This window comes from Papilio machaon, chromosome 2, assembly GCF_912999745.1.
Source record: "Papilio machaon chromosome 2, ilPapMach1.1, whole genome shotgun sequence".
In the NCBI taxonomy this organism is placed as follows: domain Eukaryota; kingdom Metazoa; phylum Arthropoda; class Insecta; order Lepidoptera; family Papilionidae; genus Papilio; species Papilio machaon.
Window position 1 is genome coordinate 829,771 of NC_059987.1, and position 24,805 is coordinate 854,575.

Here is a 24,805-nt window from a genome sequence, read left to right on the forward strand (position 1 = left end):
TTCTCAGTGTAGGAAAACATTGCGATGCAACCTCCACATGTCTGGGAATATTAATAATTCAAAGATGTGTGAAGTTAGCCATTGGGCCACTGTAGTTGGTTGATTAAGGCTTAGTCACCTTCAGGACCCTCAGAATTTGTATGACCGGATGAAGACGAAGATTTATTTATACATTAGCTTTTACCCGCGACTTTGTCCACCTGGAATTTAAAAAAAAATTACAAAGAAGCCTATGTGTTCTTCCAGACTATGATCTTTATCTGTGCCAAAGTTAATAACATAGAGATGTTATCTTCTATTGTGTTATGAAAACACAGCCCCCAATATTATAAGGACGAAAATAATTTTTAGTGTTGTTTCTATCATTGGGGGTTATTGCATAAAAAAAGAGAATAAAACAATTGGATTTAAAAGAGTGCCTTTGAATAAATAAACCGTGTATGTAAATACTTTAATGATTGCAATATTCACACAGTCATACCATCTATATACAAATCATTGTACTTAATAACAAAATTGTGCTTTGTTCCATCTATTCTTAAGGTACAGAACACAATGAACTCTTTGGTGGTAATAATAAATTAATCGAACATAAAATATAAACTGAGAAAACAACATTAAAAAAATAAAACAATAAATACACCAAAATACTTTTGCAAACAGCATTGAATACTTCCGGAGAACGCATCACAAGTTTGTACTCTTCTATTACTACAACCTTAATTATTAGCCACGAATACATTTCAATAGTTTACTTAGCGCGAATCTTTGGAAACTAATAAATATTACCAATATTTGGCTAAAGTTTCAAAGACCTACAAGCGTATATACAGCTTTATATTTAAAATGTTACAGCAAAAATTTTAAGACCATATTGTGTAATCATAATTCTGAAAATTATTTATTTAAAATTCTATGTATTAATTTTTATACAATGAACGGTTTGAATAGTTATATAATACATTATATATGTAATTTCAATGGTTTTTCTAAATTGTATTCATTAATTGTCTATATATTTAAAAATATCCTCCATTACTTTGAATAAGTCCTTACAATTTTACATAGCTCTAAGTATGACTGCCACATTCATATAATGGATAAGTTGCTTAGTTTCAATTTATCTCATTGGACATAAAGCAATGAGATTTTTATAACATGATTAATTGTACAATTAATGTAATGTAATCATTGACACGGAACAAAAACATTTTCTTATCTCTCTTCTTCCATAGCAAGTAAGAGGGCAGGCAACATGTTTTTGTAAAGATTAAACACAGTGAAAACCAAAGGACATATGGAACTGTCTATTAATTAAGAACGGCTTAACTCATGTGTGATCGTCCAGTGACAGCACCGACTAGTTTTGGACCCTTCGGGGTCTATTATTCTATTATGTCGCACGAAAGTTTAAACAATTTAATATGGAACTGTCTGTGCTTGTTATGTAAACAACAAAAAAGTATCTAAAAAACTGCTTTTTTTGCAATTTGAATCATAATTGCTATCTTTAGTGCGAAATGTTAGTTAAGTTTTGTTTAAACTTACCAACGTTTCACCATAAAACATAGTGAGCGATAACCCTGCGCATATATTTCCTACTATCAAATAATTTACATTAACACCCAGTTTCCAGTCCAGTGATGAAATCCAGTGATACATTTAACCAAACACTGGAATACATTCAAACCATACACTGCATTCTTGTGTGGGTATAAATTTTTCCAGTTGTAAGCAAACACTTGATTTGATCACTGGACTGGAATAATGTAAACCGGATGAAACTTTATTTAAAAATACAATAATTTATCTAATCGTGAATTTATATTTATACAAAAGATTTATTACATTAAAAATGTATTCGTAAATCTATAAATCATCCATCGTCTTTAATTATTTATTATATAATATTTATACAAATTTGTAGACTAGAAAAGATTCTCTATGACTGGAACTGGGACTAGATAATTGTACAACAAATGGTGAATAAATTAAAAGACAACAATCATCTCAACAACCACACTAATACTAAATATATTAAAGGAATGTAAAGTAATAAATTAATTTTTATAAATAAATTGCCACGTCACAAAATAAACGGAAGCCGAGTGTATAAATTAAATAAATATGGATTTTAAATTAAAATATTGCACAAATATAGGGCCTTATTGCAAATGTTAACTGGTTATTGTTGTGTAGAGTTCAACATAATATGTTATATTTAGTTTGAATTCTCATACAAAGATGTCTAACATATTAAACAATACTTATGATATGTTCAGGTACAAGACAAACTTATATTCGAGCTCTACACATCAAATATACATAATAAAAGGGCCTGATTTGCTAATAAAATAAATTATTCTTTAACTAACACTATAATTACAAATAAATATTATTTAAATATGGCAGTCAATGCCTTACTAACGAAAGCAAAATTAATAACACGTTTTGTTTGCAAGCTTTTAAAAAAAAGATCAAAGTTTGACTAAAATAAGACTTTTCTAACAGATCTGTTTGTCCACAACTGTCATTACACGAACGCCCGCGTTCCCACTTTTCATACACCAAATGAGAAATTTCACTAAAAAAAAAAGAACTTGATACAGATTGCTTACAGTTCATTGAAATATCTGTTTTCAATGCAACTAGAATTAACACGTTCTTGTATGTATTCACTCAACATAGAACATTCTAGATGATGTGTTGTCGACACCAGCGTGTGGTGGGGGGAGGGGGGCTAGGCCCGCTCCTCCAGCAGGCCCGGTGACGCCAGCGCCGGCAGCTAGGAGTCTGCAGCCACCGCCTCGCGCTCAGACTTTACTTGTTGCTGCAACATTATATATACAACTTAGTTACGCCATTACCTTCTTGAATTATCTTGATTGAAAGTTTCTTGAATTCCAATTTAACGAGAATTGTGTCTCAATCTGATGTTGCAGTATTTAGAGCAAGGATACCTAAAAGGGTCCTTGGGGTCGATATAGAACTTAAAGCATTGCTAATTCTCACTCTGTCTTATTCCTAACCTAAGTCAGAATTAATAATAATAATAATAATTGACTTTAAAGTAGGTAATTCGGCCATGGGAAGTCTGTGGTAATGGGGGTCACTTGTTTAAAATAGTTTGGGGATCCCTGATTTAGAGAAAGTTTGAAGTAGGTTTGGTGTGGTGTTACCATGGCCTTGGTGAGTACGGTGGCATCCTTGAGGCTGAGCACTTGTAGTAGCTGTGCATCTCCGCCGCCCTGCAGCACCACCTGAGCCACACCACCACCCAGTGACAGTGCCTCCAGACCCTCACCACCAGGCTCCACCTGCACAACACCATCAATGCAACAAGATTTTCAAAAATTAACACGTTATAAATATAAACAAAACATATACACACCTGTACAAACAAACATTGACACAAATCTAACAAAAAAACTAAATGAAACAAACAAACAAACAACATTCACATATATATTTCTATTTTTAACTACTAGCAGTGGCGTGCTCTTATTTAAACAATTTCGTTTTCATATATTCAAGCAAAATTAAACAAAAACCAGACAATCGATATATAATAATAATAATACTATATAACGAAAAAAATACTGTTAATAATTAATTCGAAACATAATTCAAGCTAATTAAATTAAAAAAAAATCACAGCTTTTCTTTGGACATTATTTTATACCTCTATATAATTATATCTAACCGTAAGTCATTGATAAACACCTATTTTTTTTACACCTATGCAAATATTTATATCTCAAATTTTTCAAAAAGACATTTAGAATTAGAACTGTTTTATTTTTAGACATTCAGTTCCAAAAGACCTTTTCTGAATGATTTACAAAACTGGTATTTAACCAAAACTATTGTCAAATTGATAACCTTGATTCTTTACTGATTTTTAGGTGCTAAAATTATTCTATCAACACAAATTATGTTTAATAATTATAGAACAACGATTTTAATTTTCAGAAATCGAACAAAAGCAAAAAAAAATACACATTTATTGAAGAGATGAATCCAAATGTCTATAGAGTTCCACAATTGTTCCCATTTTCAAATCCTTACCCCGATAAATCCACTTTCCCTTCCCATCCTAATTAGAAAAGGTAGGGTAGGGGACTAAAGCCTCTGACATGCACACTTGTCAGACCAAACACAGAAATACTTCCACTTCACGTCTGATAACAAATTGTTTCACAAACAAAGTATTTTTGGCAAATTAATTCAAACTAAACAAGTTTTAGAAACATAACAAAGCTCATATAACTAATAACATGCAAGCACGAATTCTTTATAAATTACACTAGCGGTCGCTACATTTAAATGAAAAAAACAAAACAATCACATATAATTATTAATTAATCTAGCTGATTAAAAATAAATAACTTAGTGTGGATTTTAGACAATTGTTGTGAATACAAAGCAAATTGAAAACAGACACGACACAAAAATATCACAACTATATTTGTTTACTAAAAAAAATGGCACACTGAATGTGTAAAACTGTGTATGTGTTGTTATTAAATACTAGCTTTTATCCGCGACTTCGTCCGCGCGGAATAGAAAAAATGCACACAAGATAAAAAAGTTCCTATGTTCGTCTCCTAGTTCTAAATTACCTCCCCATCAATTTTCAACTAAATCAGTTCGACCTATCTTGAGTTATAAATAGTGTAACTAACACGACTTTCTTTTATATATATAGATAACTGAGGTACAATCTATGTTTGAATAGCACCCATATTTTTTTTTTTTGAGCAAAAATCAATAAATCAACTCTTAATCAGTATAAGTAATAAAAAAAAGCATGTATGCAATATTTTCTTTTCTAATACTGTTAATTTAATAACGCGTTATAAATCTGTCTATAGAGTAACATGTTATAATTTGAAGACTTAAAGCAAATATTAATTAATTAAAATTAAATATGTACTAGTAAAAAAAAACTTTTCTTTGGCACTTATGTATGGTATTAAGGTCTTTGACCTACAAATGTATACTGGATAATGGTATTAGTGACATGTTTATGTATTGCATTGTATGTTTATGTATGTCTATGCAGCAGCATGGTGTGTGCGTGCACGTGCACAGTGCAGTACACGAGGCAGTCGGCGGACCTGCACTAGTGGTGCGACACAGACACCGCCGTCCTGCTGCTGCATTGATGCCACCATTGACTGGTACACGGAGGCGGACACCGGCACCGTGATAACACCCGACACAGACACCGGGTAACCTGAACACAAACGTACAAATTAACTTCTACTAACTAGCGAGCCAGCGGCCACATGAGTTCGCCGAAATGGCGAAGCGCTACCCATAGACATTCGGAATTGCAGATGCGCTGCCTACCCTCAATCGACGAAGGAGACGCACAAAAAGAGTATATTTAACCTTCCTATGCATCTCCCCTTCCCATCTTTTCCTTATAAGAAAAGGGGACTAAAATTAGGCCTCCGGCACTACACTCATCAGACGAAACGCGTAAATAGCGGTAAAATATATAGATTTTGTTAAGAAAGTGAGGTGTGCCATCTTGTATTTGTAAATACCGTGTCCATCCTCTCCGGTGAGTATGAGCTGTCCTTCGTGGTTGAGTGTGGCTTCAGCGACAGCATTCAGGTCCACAGCCACAGCACCCTCGCCATCCAGCGCCTGCACCACGCCGCTGCCGTCCGCACTTATCTGCAATACAAACAATCACCCTGAACACTAACTCCATACAATTCTTTATTGCACACTAGCTTTTACCCGCGACTCCGTCCGCGCGGAATAAAAAATAGAAAACGGGGTAAAAATGATCCTATGTCCGTTTCCTCGTTCTAAGCTACCTGCCCACCAATTTTCAGTCAAATCGATTCAGCCGTTCTTGAGTTATAAATAGTGTAACTAACACAACTTTCTTTTATATATATAGATTTATAACAATAACTAAAGCTACTTTGAAGACTCAAAATTGCATTCAAAATTCTGCCAAAGACTTTTCAAAGGTCTACCAAAAGCTACATTATATTTTCAACAGTTGAACTTTGATGAAATCTTGGTGTTCAAAAAACATCGAGGATATAACGAGGGGTGAAAGGCTATTTGTTTTAAGCGACATTTTTTGCGATATTGACTTTATATATATATATTCAGAATCAGGGAATTTTTCTGATTCTGAATCTAATATATAAAATTCTCGTGTCACAGTTTTCGTTCCCGTACTCCTCCGAAACGGCTTGACCGATTCTCATGAAATTTTGTGAGCATATTCAGTAGGTCTGAGAATCGGCCAACATCTATTTTTCATACCCCCCCCCCATTTTTTAACTGCGCGCGGACGGAGTCGCGGGCGACAGCTAGTATATATATGTCAATATCGCAAAAAATGTCGCTTAAAACAAATAGCCTTTCACCCCTTGATATATATTTTTTTACTTTATGTGGAATTGCAGCACCTCATACTGAGGTCAGTTAATATAAGCGTGATTTAATCTAATATATTTGATGTATGTCTGACCACTTGCGCGGTGGTGCCATCGGGCAGCGTGATGATGGGACTGTTGGGGTCCACCTGGATGAGGGAAACAGTGCCATCCGGATTCGTGATCGTCTGCAGCATCGCCGGAGCGTACTGCGACATCTGTACACATACAAACACACATACATTATACATACATTGTTACAACATACATAATAACAAAGAGAACTTGGGAGCAAATTACAAACTTCAGAAATGTGTAGAGATGCGAATGAAAAAAAAAATTATTCATCACTTTAACAGTCTTACTTAGTATCAAACTACAGAATTTAAAGTTGGGTAATTGACATATCCTAAAAGGATGAAAATCCCAAAAAAAAAAAGATTAAAAAAAAGTTGGGTAAAAACTGTAAGCGTTATATTTTGGTGACTGCTTCTTTATTTTTATATATATGTTGATTTGTGAGCGTACATCAACATCGGCCAACGTCATCTGGTCGATGCAGACTTGTGAGGCTGAGAGTACTGCGCCGCCCTGCGCGGACCGAGTGCCCGACCCAGACGAATTGGACCCATTGCCCGGCATACACGACGACACCTGCCCGACCGACGCCCGTTACCCAGTCGGGTGTGTCGTTTATGTAATGTGTAAGATGTATATCGTGTGCCATTTATGTAGTGTGTAATATTGTAATTGTGTAAAATTTATATCAAGTGTAATATTTATGGAGTGTGTAAAATTTGTGAAATTTGTGTAACAACATTACCAAATCCGTACGCGGCATTCCCAATGTAAGCGTGAGTAGAAATCAATCACAATATATTAAACATTTAATTAGAAAAAAAATTACTACTATGTTATTGACCAATAATTTAAGGAAGATATAAGATGTGTTTAGAGATATATATATAATAATGCACTAACGGGCTGTGTGGGTGGCTTGTCATCATCCTCTGTGAAGGCGGGCAGCAGATCCTCGCGGCCGTGGTACTTGTAGCAATTGATCACAATCTGCCTCAGCGCGTGCGTCCACGACATCTAAATACATACATTATACATGTACTGTATCATTGTCTACATTTTCTAAATACAGTCAAAATCTGTTATAACGACATCGAAGGGACTACTCATATTGAGTCGTAAAAACCGATAGTTGTAACAACCGGTGACAGGTATTAATAGGAAAGATATGTATATAACATTCAGCCAGGACCTTTGATTTTGGTCAATTTAACCGGTATGTTGTTTTAAACGATGTCGCTATAAACGGTTTTGACTGTATTATTAAAAACACGAAAATTTTGAATTTCTATCAATGTAAAAATATTTTACACTAGCTATCGCCCGCGACTCCGTCCGCTCTTAATTAAAAAAAAACGTAATAAGTAACCTATGTGTTCTATCAGACTATGTTCTACATCAATGTCAAATTTCATCAAGATGCGTTGAGTCGTTTCGGAGATACCTTCAAACATTCGTCCATCCATCCATTTAAACATTCGTATTTATAACATTAGTATGATTATGTTGTTAAGCAAGTATTCATTTTTTTTATAGGATTTTACACAAATTCACTGATTAGTAACTTTTATGTGGCTTCACATTTGGGCTCCGGATTAAATATACATAAGAACAGTGGTTGTATCGTAGTAGTGAGATGTCGGATGCTGTGTAGATGTATACCTTCTGTTTCTCGTCCTCTGAGCGCGCGTCCATGCGCACGTTGGCCCAGGGCAGGTCCTTGGGCCACCAGGGCGGCCGCGTCGACTCTCGCCCCCAGCCCGGCTTGCCGCGCACTGCGCACGCGCACAAACCATATTCACAATCATATTGTATAATACAAAACATATTTTAAAAAACATACAATTTTTTTAGAACATGTATGTAGACTTATGTTAACTATTTTCCTACAATGTGTCTAATTTTTTTTTGCCTGAATGTAGGACATCAGCTATATATAAAAAATAATTTGGGAAGACAATAATTTATGAATGTGTGTTTGTACACTCACCCATGGAGTACTTGAGCATGAGAGGTATGAAGGCGCGCAGCTGCGCCTGCGTCATCTTCTCGACGGGCGTTGGGATGCCGTCGATGATGAGAGGCGGCAGCTCGAACAGCGAGGGGTCCTCCATCGGCGGCGGCGGCGCCTGCGGGCACCCGCCCAGTCCGAACTGTGCCTCGTTATCCCACTCGCATCACAACCGGTCGACACCTCCACACAATGCCCTCCACCACTCCCTACTGCCCTACCAACTGCGCCCTCTGCGCTTCGCCCACTTTTATACATTTCATATCTGACCAATATGGATTGTAAAGATCTGTACTGGAGTCCCACAGTTTTGAATTTCTATCATATTTACTAACAAAAAGAAAAGCTTTATTCCCTCTGATAAACGTAAATACCTTTGCCTGGGTTCTGTACGGCATATAGTCTGGGTAAAGATAGTTGGGAATTTCTAACAATTGATTAGTTTTATCCCAGCAAATGAAAAAATAAAACAATAATATTGTAACATGATGGATGTGGGACGTGAGATGGTTACCTGCTGCGCGAGCGCATTCTCGAGCTCCTCCATGATCATGCAGCGGAGATTGCGGACCACATCCTCAAGTGGCTTGGCTCCGAACACGCGGTACGAGGTGTTGGGCTTCCCGGGAGTCGCCACCAGCACCACCGCCTGCTGCCCCACGCGCGTCGCAAACTCCTCGATCGTTTGCTGCACCACAATCACATAAAATATTATACTAAACATCTCCATTAATTCATTACTTCAAATTAAATACTAATTGTCGCCCGCTACTTCATACGCTTGGAGCAAAAAAACCTAGTAACTTTTTCTCTATTCTTGACTACAATCGTTTTGAAATTATATGGCAACAAATACACATACCTCCATCCATACATATCAGCAAAGTACAAATATTTTTTCTTAACTTCTCAAAAGTAAGCACTCAATGTAACTTACTCTAAGTTTCCTAAGCAGCCTGTTCTGGTGCCTCTTCCTGACGGAGGGGTTTGTCTCGAAGGAGTGCGGCCGCTTGCGCTTTTTGGAGGAGGCGATGGCTGCCGCCGCGGCCATACCTATAGGTCCTAGCATAATACAAAATATTTTATTATTGCCAATTTAAACACATTTATACACTCTAAGAATATATACCTTTATAACACAACTAGCTGTTGCCAGCGACTCCGTTCGCGAGGGATCAAAAAAAACTTAATTAGTAGCCTATGTGTTCCAGAATATTCAACAAAATCCATGCAGCCGTTTTGGAGATACCTTTTAACAAACATCCAAACATTCGTATTTATAATATAATACGAGAGACATATATTGTTATTCTGCATTTGTTCAAAGATATAAAACAATATGAGTGTTCCGGCCCACTCTATTCGGGCGCGTGCTCACCGGCGGCAGCGAGTTGCTTGGTGACCTCATCGCTCATGGCGTTCTTCATGTCGCCACCATCGTCGTAGTGACTGCCGGCGGGCGAAGACACGCATTCCTCTTCGTCTTCCGATGGCCCGCTGCCCGCGCAGCCCGACCCCTCGCCTTCGCATCCCTCGCCTTCGGCTGCTACCACGTCCTATACAACACACGATTGGTACACCTACTCTAATTACTTACCTTCCTTTCAAAGAATACACCCTAGGACCATTTCTACAGTAATTACTTCACAAGAACTACTTTCCTCTTATGACCATCTCAACTAATAATATCTGCAACGTATGTTGCATGTATCTATTTAATTAAGTATAATAACCTAAGCAATTTGCCAACTCACATTTTTTATAACCTTAATAAATGTGTAAAAACCGTGTTCTTATTTCGGTAGAAACTTGTTCCTTCACTTACATTTATGACTACATTATATAAAATTTACATAAATTCTTTCTTCATATGAAACAAAAATACTTTACAACATATAAATGTATGCAATAGTTGCTACCTCATCAGCCATGTCCATGGCCTCATTACTCTCGGCGTTGTTCATGACGCCGTAATCACAATCTCCGTCTCCTTGTCGGCTCTTGTCTTCCTCTACCATTGGGTTGTACAACTGGCCTTGTCTCTACTGCCAATTACGTACCAAGTACCCCTGTTTTGTCAACATTAAAATCTGTAAACAAAACCAAAGGAATATTTAAAAAAAACATTACAATATTTTAGAAATAACCAGATAAAATTTTATTTTCTTAACTTCATAGTACATGAAAATTAACATTCCACAAGATTGTTACAAAATATTATTGGAACTAACTTATTTCAATATGGTTAAAGTTAAAATAAAGCCATTTGGTTATGTTCTAAAACTTTCCCAAAATAATGACAACTTAAATTAACTAACCACATATAGATAAAAACAATAGTTAGATTTTATGTTAGTATAAAGCAATGTTCAAAACATTTTAATTTCTACACTTATACAGTTACTTTAAAACAAAGTCAAGCCTGGAAGAAACCTTTATATGGGAGAATCATTTTATGGTCCTAACAGACTTCCTTAAATAAAAACTCAGAGGAAAACCCCCATAAGTGCAAAAAATATCATGGTCACCTGGACTCTTGCTTATTTATGTTCAATCTAGGGCAATTTGTATAACATGACTATATTATGTTATGTTGTGTTGTTGTAGTTATGGAAATGTGCATCTATTATATATCTCCAAAGCTACTATGTCAAATAACATTTATCTGTGATCAATGCACATTAAAATTGTTTAAAAAAATACCATTTTGATTTTCGGTGATTTAATAATTAGTTCTTTTTTTAATGAAAATTCAAAGGATTTATATATTTTAAAACTAACTTACATTGTAAATGAATTTTCCTTAAGAAATTATTATTTGACAATAGTGAAAATCTGGATGTATTGACCTCTGACCTTTTTACTAAATCTCTGAGACTACAAAAATATTCGTCAAGAACCAAGCTTTTTATGAACAAAACATTTAATATTCATATTTATAAAGATCACAGTACTATTGAAACTAGATGAAATCAAGTTTGTTGCATAAAATGTTATTGATTTCATCATGGTTACTGTACAATTCTGTGCTAGCCAACTAGACATTCGAAAAATCAATACTTGTTCTAAGTGAAAATGACGATATCGTATAACATAGAAAGAGGCAGAGTTCTCTTGTATTTAGCATCCTTCCAAAGCCCTGGTTCATTATGATCACAGTTCTTGGGCCGTAATACTAATAATACTTCTAAAATCATAAAATCGAGTTGCAAATTAAGGCAAGTTATTTTATGTTTTTGTTTAGATGCAACTCAAAGCGGTTTAGCGCAGCGTTACAAATTTGAAGACGAATGACATAAACTCTTTTGCGGCGGCGTGAAGGATAAGCCCAAATGAATGGCCACCATGAAGGGGTCGCGCGTTCGAGCAGGCCCAGACAGCATGGAAAGACTACGACTGCGTACGCACCTGCGTGATTTGAAAGACATTTTGCAATCTTATTAAAACCTCCGCAAATTTGTTGTGATGTAACCGAAACAAAACTACACTTTTTAGGACTTTATCACTTAGCACGTCACTGTATTCACAAATTTCACCAAGCACTCGGTGCACCACGAAAAACGCGAATCCTCCATTGATATCGATCGGTAAGCGCGATATGCGAACATTGTACACTCCATATCTACGAAGCGCCATTTTGTACGAGTCTGCGCGGTGCGATTTTCTTTCATTGGAAAGGGAAATCGCCCCTCGGGCTGCGGGGGGATTGCTCTTGTATTTTGCAAGTACTGACTTAAAAATACGAGTATACTGAGAAAACTTACCTAAATTTGTGGCTAAATTTTTAAAAGACAAATGAAAATTAAAATCCTTCGTAGAAGCTGAGTGTTCGGGAAAAATTCCGAGTTTATTTTCGAAAACATTGATCTTGTCACTAGTGGCGCTAACTGCACGATTTTTCAGGAACTAATTTTGACAAGTAATTTTGTAAACATTTCAGTTGTGAAAAATCGTAAATCCATGAAATAATCTATTTGTGAGGGAATTGTGATCAATTTGTGTATTTTGATTTACATTGGGTTAGTAACGGTAAGTTATGATATTATTGATTTGTCTATAAAACAGCCAACAAGCATCGAAACTGGTTAATAAAGTACCCATGAAATTTTTAATTCAGACAACAAGACAACTTTGCTGTAGTGTTTTTCAATAATAAGGTTATTTAAGAAGAAATAATATAAATTGAAAAGTCACCCATAAAATATGAGCCGATAATTTCGTCCCATAATTTCACAAGGTTATATCACATTTCCAATTGACTGCAGGTATAATCCCAACTTATTAAAATAAGATCCGTTCTTGTAATGCTATTGATTTCATGAGTGTATGTAATCTATATTTGAGAGAGTGTACATATATTACATACTTTTTGCATTTTGATTATTGTACTGAATCCTTTTTTTCATATTGTAGTAATGACCTAACAGTTTCCGCTTCTTAAACAACAAAAAAAATGAAGTTAATTTTTTTTATTTGCCAGTGTCCAGTAAGGATCAGATGGCTAGTAATCAATGGCAGCTTGTTTTATCATCTACAGTTAAATTAATGAATTGTAATTTATGTCACTTACTTACCTCATTAGTAAGACTGGTAAATAAAAAATAAAAAACGTAGAAGTAAAATATTTTTTATTGTTTTATATTGCATATTTTTATTTTATTCTAATTTAAACTTAATCTTATGTCCTAATATGACTATAATAAAAATTTCAAATAATACATAAAGTATATTTTGTTTGTGATAAATTTTATTAAATCACATGAAAATTAAGTATCCTTTTTAATGTACTTATTAAAACGTTTTTATTTCATTAATATATCTCTTTTCTAGAATGTACAAGTTGTTGTTCTTATTTTTGTTGAGTTATCGTGGCCTTTTAAATTCTCCCGATTCTTCTGAAGAACCTGTAAATGCAAAACGAGACATATAAAACAATTTTCATTAATTAGGAAAAGGATCTTTTTAATATTATAAGGTGGTAAAGGAGCAAGTGGCTACCTTTATACGCTGAAACGGCGAAGCCACTGTTGACACTGACAGAGGAGGAGACCCATAGAAAGAGAAATTTCCCCTTCCTATGCGTCGCCTCCTCTATTATAAGGAAAGGATGGGAAGGAAAAAAAAGAATAAAATTAGGCTTCCGGCATCACACTATTTAAACAAAACACAGAATTACTTCCACTTCACAACTGTCTTCCGTGTGGTTGTGGTATTGCAACAGGAGAGCCAGCCCAACAGTGCAACAGATGTTGTTACTGGAGTCTACCACTGTTAACATTCTTGTCACTTAAAAAAATAATAATGAATTGATTCCCATTAAACAGAAATTAAAATAGTCCAAAAAATGTCCATCATGAACTTAAAACAATGTGGACTAGTTTTATGTGGCATAATAGTTGGCTTTGGATGTTTGCATTTACATCAGAAGTTATAGATAAAAAGTATGCAGCTAGTAGTAGTATTCAGGTATGTAGGTATAGGATCATAGATGTAAGGGAACATACCCATACTACGTGACCTATTTTTTAAGATTTTTCGACCCCTCCCTCCCCTCGGTGACCATTCGTAGTATATGCCAAGACCCCCCCTCCTCCTTTAGTTTTCACGTAGTAATTCATAATTATGATTTTTAATCATTTCACAGGCAAAAATTGAAAAAAAAAATAATTTGACTCATACTCGTCTTTATTGCATAAGACTGCAATAAAGACGACTTCCAAAACACATAAAACTTCTTGTAGCCTCCTGGATAGAATCCGCAGAGGTCGCACGCGAGACAGGTTGTCCACAGCACCACCATGCACCAACTGTGAGTTTACAAAGCGCTAAACACCGCGCTATATTCGAATATAGGTCGAAAAAATACGAGATTTCTCTCATTAAAATCGACTACGTGACAAAAAGCTGAACCCCCCCCCCCCTCCCGTGACTGACCGTAGTATTTTAAAGACTCCCCCCCCCCTAAACGGGTCACGTAGTATGGGTACGTTCCCTAAGATGTAGGTAAATTACCGTGCGTGCGATGACAGAAGCGTCCCCGCCAGCCGGGCTCGCACACGCAGACACCGCTGCGGCAGATGCCATGCCGGCAGGGCCGCGGGCACGGGCCCGCACGCCTTCCCACCTCGCAGTGGTCACCGCCCAGCCCCGGCGGGCAGCGGCACTTGTTCACCCCCTTGCAGCGACCCCCTCCCAGGCACGGGATTACGCACTTCGCTATAATAATATGAATAAATAATGCTATATTTAACTTAAAATATTCACTATTGTAATAGAATGTGTCGTAAAACACTTACAAAACTCGCAGCGTAGGCCATAGTAACCCTTGGGGCACTCGCACGTATCTTTCTGAATACATTTACCGCCGTTGAGACACTTCTGGGAACATATACCTGAAAAGAAATAAATGAATAACCTCTCTGTCTGGTTTTATGAGAGTTTCATGTACTTTCCACCTAACATCATGATTTTTTTATTAATTGCAGGTGTAACAATGATGCGACCACAGCCAATATTACAGCAGATGCGTAGAGCGCACTCGGCCGCTTGGAAGAAAAACCCTGAGGTACTACTGTCCTACTGAACTCGATTACAAAATATTTTTTAAGACACTTCAAATTTTATTTAGTCAAATAGTAAATAGTATTTAGCCAAATTCATAAACGTAAGAAAACCTAGTCAATTATAGTATAAAGTGATCAAAAACCCCTTGTCAATGATATCAGCTAGACAAGATAATCCGTGTGGACCACGCGGGCGAGCTGGGCGCGGACCGCATCTATGCGGGGCAGATGGCTGTGCTGGGGAGCACGGCGGAGGGCCCGCTCATACAACACATGTGGGAGCAGGAAAAGAAGCACCGCGAGAAGTTCGAGGAGCTCATCTGCAAGTACCGCGTGCGGCCCACCATCATGACGCCCCTGTGGAACGTCGCCGGATTCGTGCTGGGAGCTGGTAAGTACAGTCTCCTTTGATCGCGGTGTTCCAGTAACTTGTCCTCGCAACGAATTTGAACTCCGCTCATTCGTGCAAATAATAAATAGTAATAAAGAATAGTTGCAATACACCACCGTAGAATACTCTGATGTTACAAAATATACCGACTTTTGTAGTTTTATGGCGAGAGAACTTTAAACGATTGTGGCATACCACCAGCTTACCCCACTGTACATCGACACTAGGACGACTGGAGATAGGGCTAGTCGGTATATACCTGACTAGGCAAACGTGAATTTAGAATTAAACATTTAATAAAATGCGTTCATTCTTCGCGTTCTAGGCACGGCACTGCTAGGCAAAGAGGCAGCGATGGCGTGCACGGTGGCTGTAGAGACGGTCATAGTTGATCACTACAACGATCAGCTGCGCACTCTGATGGCCGACCCACACGTCGACAAGGACATCCTGGAGACCATCACCAGGTTCCGTGATGAGGAGCAGGAACATCACGACACGGGAATTGATCACGGCGCAGAACAAGCGCCGTTCTACAAAGCCCTTACCGAAGTTATCAAGGCGGGATGCAAAGTTGCTATCACTATATCCAAAACTGTATAAGTTTGTAACAAGTGATAATAGAAATATAGAAGTTGAAGAATATTTTTTCATAAGTGCCTTCTGCAACATTCCTGAGGGTAGTTTTATTTAACTGCTTAAACAGGAAAAATGATTAAGATTTCTTAATTTTGTATCTGTCTACGTGTCACGTCTTTATGGTCACACAACAAAGTTTTGTCGAGGGTAGAATTGGGAGGGGAGGTGTTGTGAGTTTAGCATAGGACGAATTTTTATTTTTGAATTTGATTTAGATGATTCTAAGATGTAGTATGAAAAACATAACATACAAACATTACATTTAGATAAATATAATCCGTATTTGTTTAGAAATTAGTTGTAATAAAATTTAATATCGATACATTAATCTAGTTGTAATATTTTTTCATACCTATCATCGACATTTATCTTTTGAATGCCTATCATTTACTACATGTCATAAAGAACTCTTTTTGAAACACGAAACGAGACCTTTTTTTAATAGTAATGAGAACGCGAAATACGATGGATTTAAAAAAAAGTGTTTATAATGAACATTGTCAATGTGAACAGAGATGAATAATACTGAAGTGTTATTGTGCCTTTTATGGTGGAGTGAACAAATGAGTTAAAAACGTGTTACCTCCTTCGCAATGGCGGCCCTGGTACCCGGGCGGGCAGGAGCAGAGTCCGGGCGCGGTGCAGTTGCCGCCATTCATGCACTGCGGGTAGCACAGCGCCGTGCGACAGTGCTGACCCATGTAGCCCTCGGGGCACTGACAGATCTTCTCCTCGTTACACCAGCCCTGGTTGGCGCACTTCTTGTCGCACTCCGGGTCCGGCCCTGCCATGTTACAAGTACCGACCGGGTAAAATTCTCATACATTATATACTATGACAAAATCCACTATATAGTAGTATAAAAATGAAAAGCAACGTTAAAAATATGTACTGTAAAATATTTTATGAGTTCACCGTTAGCGGCGTTTATTACAATATTAAAATAAATAATTTAATGTTAATAAAAAGCAGGCGAGTACCAACCTAAAAACGCAAATTCTGTGAGCAGAGGCACCGCGAATTCAGCCAATCAGCGTTCTCGGTGAGAAGGCCCGGAAAATAATGCGTTCAGGTTAATGTAAGTCGGGTTCGTAATGTTTACTGTAACGCTGATTAGTATAATGGAAACAAACGACATTTGACATTTAATTAAGAAAAAAATTGCTTTGTTGGAAATTAAATCTTTTAAAATACGAACTACATGTTTATATAGTTTGTAAGGTTGTAACTATACTATGATAAGATATAATTTTGCAGATTTAAATTATGTTTAAAATACCAAGAGTGCTTAAAATTTAATTTATTAACATTAAGTGAGGTCCGAACGCCTGTTAAAACAATTACATCGTTTCTTTAAACCGATTTTGTTTTACATTTATTGTTATGTCTTCGCCACAAATTATTATGACGAATAGCGTAAAATATTTATTCGTTTAAAAGGTAAACAATGGGGTCATAAAATGTCAATTGCCGTATTGTTCCCGGCGAGCACATGAGCACAAACACTGAAGTATTTATACTGAGATGTAGCCGGGTAGTGGCTATACACCAATACCTTCGACTCGCAATAAATAAAAGCTAAAGCAACGATCGTTAGCTTTGATTAAATGAAATGCAATGTTTTAGTGCCTAGCGTTGCCCCCGTCTTCGTCGCATGATTCATAGTTTGAAATAAAGCATTGAGAAGTTCAATTAATAAGCAGTAAGAGGTTGTAAGGTTTCTTTAATTAGATTCTTAAACAAGATTTGAAGGAAATAAAAATAATTGTTATTGGATAATCAGCTAAAAAATTGAAAGCGTCGCACCTTTGTTTCTGTTATTGGCAACACTTTTAGTTAACGTGCAAATTAATGGCTGTTTTAAATTTAGTTTGAAAAAGTTGTTGTTAGCACAATACCAGTAACAGAAGTGTCAAAGTGTTAAAAATGCGTGGGCGATACAATACCTGTCCTTTCTAAATACACACCTCTCTGTGCGCATTCCTTCTTTAAATTTAACCTTAGAGGGGTGCCTTTTAGTGGGATGTTGCGGCCGTTTTTGAGCACGAGTCCTATTTCGAATGTCGCCACACCGCTGTTGTTTCCCAGGCAAATCAAAAATATACTGAATTCTGGGAACAACATTGTTTTGCTGAATAAACTAAAATACAACACACACGTAAAGACCTATAACATTGTTAAACCTGGAAATAATTTGGTACTTTAAAGATTACAATTGGATATTCAATTTTAGAAGTCAATCAAGTCTCAAAATTTTTGAAGATTTTTTTAAATTAAAATACGATACTAAATATCACATTTATTTGGATTTGAAAATAAATTGTCGTGCTTGAAGGACCAACTTTTATTACTGTGCAAAGTGATATAAAATCACATTTGGAAAATAAAAAATATTTGAATGATTAAAAAATAAAAGTTATTAACCTTTTGGAGCTTTAGGCACCCGGCCCTGGGTTTTGATGGAAAGGACGGGCGGCTTGAGCAGCTTGGGGTCGGAGGAGGTGAGCGTGTCAAAGTGGTACTGGTAGCGCTTGCGGGAGCGCCACGTGAAGTTGACGTATCCCACCTCCGAAGGGATGGTGGGCAGCTTGTGTGAGAAGTTCGGGTCCAGAATGTACGGCGATATGTGGCCATTCAATATCGCAAACACTTGCATTGAAATACCTGCAACATTATAATAGATCAATGCTATAAAAATGGGAATGATCAGAGTATAAATATTACTCAATTGACTAACGCTGACCACATATACATGTGAGCTGAGTAGACCACGTTCAAACTTAAACAGTAACGATATCATCAGATCTTTGGTCTGATTTTTATCTTCTATTCACTTTTTCGAGTGCTAGTGACTTCATATTAATAGGTCTTGGTGCACTGACCACTGAACATGCGGACTTGTCGCTCGTCGATCCATAGCGAGATGTCGGAGTTCTGCTTGGCCTCCATGCTGTCCATGCGGTTCTTGTAGTCGCGGCGGCCGGCCGTGAGGCTGAGCGACATGGCTAGCGCCACGGCCGCGCACAGCCGCGCGCCGCGCCACGCCGACGCCCACGCCCACCGCATGCTGCCCACTGCACACCGCTCGCTGCCCACTGTCCACTGCTCGCTGCCTACTTAACCTCACCACGTACTGCACCTACAATGTAAATAAGCACATTTGCAAACAGAACAATGTGCTTTCAATGCTTTTATTCTTCCTATACATTTTATATTTTTTTCAATTAATTTAGTAATAATATATAGCGTTTTTCTTGGAATTGTTTGATTGCTGGTCACCTTACACGTAACCCGATCTGCAAAGTGCATCGTGTTTCACCAACAGAAATCAATACGTGCCACAGCGCGTTAATTTACAATGTTCTCGCAAAATATCACTTTCACAAGCATATAGCGTTGCCAGGCGTCCGGATAAAGCCGGACATAGGCTTTTTGATTGCGTGTCCGGCCAAAATAAACGGTGTCCGGGTTGTCCGGCTTTTGTTAGGCTTTTTACATTTCGCAAACGAGAGTGGCCGAGCGCCGGCGACGAGAGTCGACTAACGGTCGTGTCCGACCTTTCTACCCAAATGTCCGGCCAAACTGGCTGGCCTGTCCGGCTAATAGGTTTGGCGACCTGGCAACCCTACAAGCATATTTACTACAAATTATTACATATTGCCGCCAAGGTTCTTCTTTTTAGCTGACTTCAAATAGAATGAGGTTATCGATTCGTCTTTGTTTTTTTTTATAAACATGAGCTTTAACAACAGTTTTTTGGACCAACTTAACTAGTAAGTTAAAAGTATTTTATTGTAAATAATTTTAATGGGAACGTAAATATGAAAAGGTTGACAAAGTCTGGTAGTACAAAAAAGGTATGTTCGTGTTGTCTCGACGTGAGTTGACTGACCTTAACAACGTTAAAACTGTTTTCGGATACAAATTATAAGTTGGAATAAATACTTTAATTTAGAAGACTTATAAGTTGTTAGTTTGTAAATAAGTAGTCAAGGTATGTATTCGGTCATAATCTTACTGATATAAATGCGAATGTTTAGATGGATGGATGTTTGTTTGAAAGTATCTCCGAAAGGGCTAAACGTGACGAAATTTGGCACAGATGAAGAACATAGTCTGGAAGAACACATAGGCTACTTATTACGTTTTTTTTTTAAATTCCGCGCGGACGGAGTCGTTGGCGACAGGTAGTACCTACTTTATATAGTAGAAATAGGACCGCAGATGTCATAGGTGTTCAGTAGCAGGATAGTTTCTGCAGTAATAGGAGATTGTTTTGAATAGAACGAGTTAGTTTGAAGCTTGTATTATGCATGAATATCACGTTAATGGATCGGCTTACACTGCTCGGCTGTAGTGTCATTTTGTAGAGCGTGTAAAACGACTTTTGTTTTAAATTACTTACAATTAATATTCCTAATATTGTCTGTAATTTGAATCTTTCGGAATTTTTTTTTTAATCTTATAAGGTGGCAAAAGAGCAAGCGGCCATGGCGCCGAAATGGCGAAGCGACCGCTGCTCATAGACATCCACGATTGCAGATGCGTTATCTAACTTTAATCGACGTAGGAGTTGCACAGAAAGATATAATATTTTCCCTTCCTATACGTCCCCACCTCTATCAAATCCTATTCCCCTTTCCATCCTTCCCTTATAAGAAAAGAGTGGGAAGGGAAAGATGATTAAATTATTTTTCGATAATTGTTAGCATGATATTACAATATTGGTTTTTATACATTTTTAAAACTTTTTCCCTTTTTGCTAAAATTAAAAATAATATCAGTTTCAAAAGCTACATGTTGGCGACGGAAAATGACATTGAGCAGGGAAAAACTTTCACCAAATATAGTGTTCTATAGTTGTAGGTTTCCGAGACCATAATCCCTTTTAAAACATATTGTTATCATTGTTTTGTGAAAGATGAACAGAGATGACTATGTTATATATAGAAATGTTGGTCTCAGAAACCAACGGTAAGTATAAAGTGATTTTCATTTGTTTATCATTAAACTGTGTAATGTGTAATTCCATTATCTCAGTGTATTTGCACAACGTGCCGTTTGCTTCAACGATAATAGATGGAAGGAATTCTTAATGATAATTTTGTTATTGACACAAAATCTTGCCAATGTTTGTTTGCACAAAGATAATTTGTGACTGTATAGTGTAGTTGTAGATTATATTTAGTGTATGTTCCTAATATTTGTTATCAGGCATGTGCAATTATATATTTTACGTAGGCTTATAATATAATTAAATAATAGATTTTTATCACCAAACGAGATAGAATCATAGAAGTTTAGAAAGTCAAACTAAATACACCTTTAAACTATAGTGAGTTCCCGTCCCACTGCTAAAACACGAATGGAAACCAAAATTTCTATCCTTGTCCATATTAAATTAACAAAAAACTTAAAATAACCTCAATAATAACCGTGTAAACGCCTTATAATACGCTTGTTTACCATACGAAATCGTTTTGGGACACAATCCTAACGTCTTTGACAAAAAAAAGTAGAAATTATCACATTTAACATAATTGATTGGTCCGTTTGGACGTGCTCCCACAATACAGTACTGCCGTGAGAAACGACCGCGCACCAAAAAACTCGACGACTTCATTAAATATCTCCCTGTCAAGATGTAATGTGTATGCCGCTTTTTTTTCTCACTCCCGATGTCAAATTATACTAACAAAAGGTGTAAACAAAAAAGAGGACACATGGATCTATGATACGGGATAAGCAACATTTTTATCTATGTGTTTATATTTTAATATTTAAAAGCTCGATGAATTTTATAATTTTTTTTGTTACATTATTTCTTAATTGCATTGATATTGTGTATATGAGTGTTAGAATAAAGCAGTTATTTCTTTATATGCAAAAATTACCATCTTATAAAATATAAAAAAGAAACAAGTTTTAATTACTACTTTTTCTTAAAATTAAATTTTGATTAATTTTTGTATTTGAGTGATTCATTACTATCACTATCAGCTGTATGTGTTCCAAAATAAGTTATATTATCAATGAATTGAAATATAGATCCCTAATCGTTACTTATCAGGAAACAACAAAAATATATGTACCTTAACAATCTGTAGTGGTCACCGCACGATAACCTATAATTAGTAATGTTGTAAACTGGCGATAAGTGACAGTTTTATTTTGCTATGTTTGTCCTGATTAATATTATAACTTAATAAAACCCCAAATAATGACCCAATTACTTTTTTTTAAATAAATCATTTTATAAGTGACTTTTAAGTTTGTTATCTTTGAGTTCATATGATATTTAATAAGTCCAATTTGTTCTACGCTGGAGACAGATTGCGAATTAAATATTTGTAAAACTGTAGTTAGTACAGCTATAAATAGACATTTTTTGCTATAAGTAAACTTGAACGCATATTTGATTACTCAAAACATCACAAAAACAACTACGCAATACAGTAGGGAGCAGTGACGTTGAAAAGTTCTGTGGTTTATTGCCAAGAGGTCTAAAAACCACAATGCATTGTCTTATATTACATTTTTATTCAATTACAAATGTAATTTTATGTTAATTACGTATAAAAATATAAAGGTTCTTGTACTTTGCGGTTTGCTCATTCACAAACACTAGAGTGAAAGAAAAATTAAATTGGTTCAAGGAATACATAATATATCGTAAATGAAAATTAAAAATAAATTTATGTCGTTCCTAATATGCTTATATAAATATATATTTCTGGGAAAGAATTCGTAAAAACTTATATAGACATATATATTAGACATTAATCCTAGTTTGGTTTTTACCGATGTAGCGTCACTATGAAAAATAAATATTTGCGTTGTGGTGTAGATGTTGATTTTATACAAATCCTTATTCCGTATTAATGGTCGAAAAATCCAAACCAGGAAATATCAACAGCATGTTTACAATACGGGAAATTTCGTACAAAAAAATTTGTAAATCATAAAATAAGTTGTTATGGCAACATATTGCTGAAATGATTTCACCAAACAAACCTATTTATTTTGTGTAGTTCTTAAGTTCTTAAGTAAACTTCTTAAGTTTACAATCAACCTAGACATCTTGTAAAATCTGTCAAAATTGAACGAGTTGGAACATCTTTGTTATACTTGAGTCATAGTGAATATATTAATAATTATTTTACATGATCCGTTCGCATGTTAAAATTTTTAGTACAATTTTCCAAATGTGTGTTTGGTCGTCAGCGACAGTCGCATCCTGTGATAACTGCGCTGCGAAATGGGAATGACCCCGTGACTTTGCAAATATTGCGCAAAGCGTTGAAATCAAATCCACGATTCATTTTTGCTAATAATTCCAACTTACGCAGATTATCAAAATTATGGTGGACATTAGTGATTTCTTGATTTCCATTATGACTGGTTTTAACTTCAATAAATAATTTAAAATGCATTCATAAATAATCATTTTACGTACCTAAACCTCATCGTTTCTTTAGAAAACAGCAAAATTACATGTTAGTTCAATTTACAAAAAAAATAATTAGGGGGATAAGCAATTTTGAAAAATGTTGTATACCCCTGGCGTGCACTTGTTAGGCTAACCAGCGGCCGGTTCGTGCGGGAACAGGTAACAGGACAAAAAGAAAAAGCCACAGTCCGGCCGCTCCCGTCCGCGAGCCACACGAACACGACACGACCACTGCCCGCTGCCTGAATCCTCCTTTTGTTATGACCATTTGAACCTTTCTATTTAAAGATTCACCTCAACTTATAGGTCGTTTAATAATTTAAAGTGATTAATAAAAAAATATGCCACTAAATGTACTTTTTTGTACATCATTTTCTTTACATATTTGCAAATAATATCGTCTATTAGTGAATTATTTACTAACAAACTTTAATTTACTTCAGATAATAACTATATAAAGATCTATTACAGTGATAATTCCGCGTTTAACACATATGTATTAATCAACTCGCAATAAGTGCATAGTTAAATGTAAGCAATAATTTATTGTTCATTTTTAGTGTTTTGTCAATTAATTTAATTAACAGTAGGTTGTGTTCCATTAAATAACGACGGTAAAAACATAATTCAATATTTAGCAAAAACTTAACTTTAATCAATTTTCATATTATATGCAAAAAAAACCCCAACCAATATCAATTAGGATTCAAGTTCTTGTTTCTTGCACGAAACTTTGAGATGGACATTTTTTGCAACATATGGTTGTTAAACCGGTTGAAGATGTTAAATAATGGATTTAAAAATATGTACAATCAATTAACAGAGCACAAGACAGGGTCCGTCGCTTGGAAATTATGTTCCTGGGACACTATTAATAACACCGTGTTTACAACCGACACAAAAAGTTGTTTATCTTTTTTTTACACGTACTAAGAAATAATAAATTAAAATATAAATTCCATGTTAAAAATAACTTTTACAATATGACTGTTGTGAATAATATTGACACCACATTTAAGTTAATCTAATAGAATCTATGTGTTTATCGAATTATGTGAGTTAAAAAGCTTACAGTCCTGTTCTAAAGGACCCGAAAGTAAGAATTCAACCGAATGCACTCGATCAGTATCGTTAAACAATTAAACATAAGTGGGATCAACGATCTCTTGTTATCCCGATTAAATTTCGCGAAGACGAATTGTTTAGTACGTAAAATATATCTATACCTGTTTTATTTCCTTCACAAATAAATATAATTGCAAA

The 24,805-nt window shown here is 35.9% G+C and overlaps 3 protein-coding genes across 10 annotated transcripts; 1 reads left to right on the top strand and 2 right to left on the bottom strand.

Moving 5' to 3' along the window:
• Positions 1–2,099: 2,099 nt before the first annotated feature.
• On the bottom strand, positions 2,100–12,343 carry LOC106716071 (DNA-binding protein Ewg). 6 transcript variants are annotated; one of them, XM_045684694.1, is made up of 14 exons: positions 11,908–11,985; positions 10,419–10,589; positions 9,878–10,055; positions 9,437–9,552; positions 9,014–9,187; positions 8,479–8,641; positions 8,151–8,263; positions 7,392–7,505; positions 6,939–7,064; positions 6,506–6,628; positions 5,556–5,688; positions 5,121–5,239; positions 3,180–3,317; positions 2,100–2,830 (listed from the first exon to the last, which is right to left on the bottom strand). In XM_045684694.1, exons 2-14 carry the CDS (start codon positions 10,515–10,517, stop codon positions 2,786–2,788), a joined length of 1,641 nt encoding a protein of 546 aa, XP_045540650.1. In that variant the 5' UTR covers positions 10,518–10,589; positions 11,908–11,985; the 3' UTR covers positions 2,100–2,785. The 6 variants fall into 6 exon arrangements, with proteins under 6 accessions (XP_045540650.1, XP_045540644.1, XP_045540653.1 ...); XM_045684688.1 differs by lacking the exon at positions 11,908–11,985 and adding an exon at positions 12,264–12,343 and having other exon boundaries at positions 2,101–2,830; positions 9,437–9,561; XM_045684697.1 differs by having other exon boundaries at positions 2,101–2,830; positions 8,479–8,617; positions 9,437–9,561.
• LOC106716070 (5-demethoxyubiquinone hydroxylase, mitochondrial) lies at positions 12,132–16,347 on the top strand. Of its 2 annotated transcripts, none has more exons than XM_014509504.2 (4): positions 12,132–12,224; positions 14,985–15,064; positions 15,225–15,453; positions 15,779–16,347. In XM_014509504.2, the coding sequence occupies exons 2-4, from the start codon at positions 14,993–14,995 to the stop codon at positions 16,054–16,056; spliced, it is 579 nt and encodes a 192-aa protein (XP_014364990.1). In that variant the 5' UTR covers positions 12,132–12,224; positions 14,985–14,992; the 3' UTR covers positions 16,057–16,347. The 2 variants fall into 2 exon arrangements, with proteins under 2 accessions (XP_014364990.1, XP_014364989.1); XM_014509503.2 differs by lacking the exon at positions 12,132–12,224 and adding an exon at positions 12,408–12,528 and having other exon boundaries at positions 15,779–16,267.
• Positions 13,280–24,805, bottom strand: LOC106716069 (protein shifted). 2 transcript variants are annotated; one of them, XM_014509502.2, is made up of 8 exons: positions 24,769–24,805; positions 18,975–19,231; positions 18,517–18,756; positions 18,060–18,203; positions 16,676–16,876; positions 14,796–14,891; positions 14,512–14,715; positions 13,280–13,403 (listed from the first exon to the last, which is right to left on the bottom strand). In XM_014509502.2, exons 2-8 carry the CDS (start codon positions 19,156–19,158, stop codon positions 13,363–13,365), a joined length of 1,110 nt encoding a protein of 369 aa, XP_014364988.2. In that variant the 5' UTR covers positions 19,159–19,231; positions 24,769–24,805; the 3' UTR covers positions 13,280–13,362. The 2 variants fall into 2 exon arrangements, with proteins under 2 accessions (XP_014364988.2, XP_014364986.2); XM_014509500.2 differs by having other exon boundaries at positions 18,039–18,203.

Bases quoted from the DNA above. Each gene is read 5' to 3' on its own strand.
- LOC106716071 (XM_045684688.1), bottom strand. From the start codon at position 10,517: ATGGTAGAGGAAGACAAGAGCCGACAAGGAGACGGAGATTGTGATTAC. The intron at 7,506-8,150 runs GTATACATCTAC...GTATGTATTTAG, and splicing joins CAGAGGACGAGAAACAGAAG to ATGTCGTGGACGCACGCGCT. The intron at 6,629-6,938 runs GTACGCTCACAA...GTATGTGTACAG, and splicing joins TGACGTTGGCCGATGTTGAT to ATGTCGCAGTACGCTCCGGC.
- LOC106716070 (XM_014509504.2), top strand. From the start codon at position 14,993: ATGATGCGACCACAGCCAATATTACAGCAGATGCGTAGAGCGCACTCG. The intron at 15,065-15,224 runs GTACTACTGTCC...CAATGATATCAG, and splicing joins CTTGGAAGAAAAACCCTGAG to CTAGACAAGATAATCCGTGT. The intron at 15,454-15,778 runs GTAAGTACAGTC...TTCGCGTTCTAG, and splicing joins CGGATTCGTGCTGGGAGCTG to GCACGGCACTGCTAGGCAAA.
- LOC106716069 (XM_014509500.2), bottom strand. From the start codon at position 19,158: ATGCGGTGGGCGTGGGCGTCGGCGTGGCGCGGCGCGCGGCTGTGCGCG. The intron at 18,757-18,974 runs GTCAGTGCACCA...ATAATGTTGCAG, and splicing joins ACAAGTCCGCATGTTCAGTG to GTATTTCAATGCAAGTGTTT. The intron at 14,892-16,675 runs GTAACACGTTTT...ATTTCTTTTCAG, and splicing joins GGGCCGCCATTGCGAAGGAG to GTATATGTTCCCAGAAGTGT.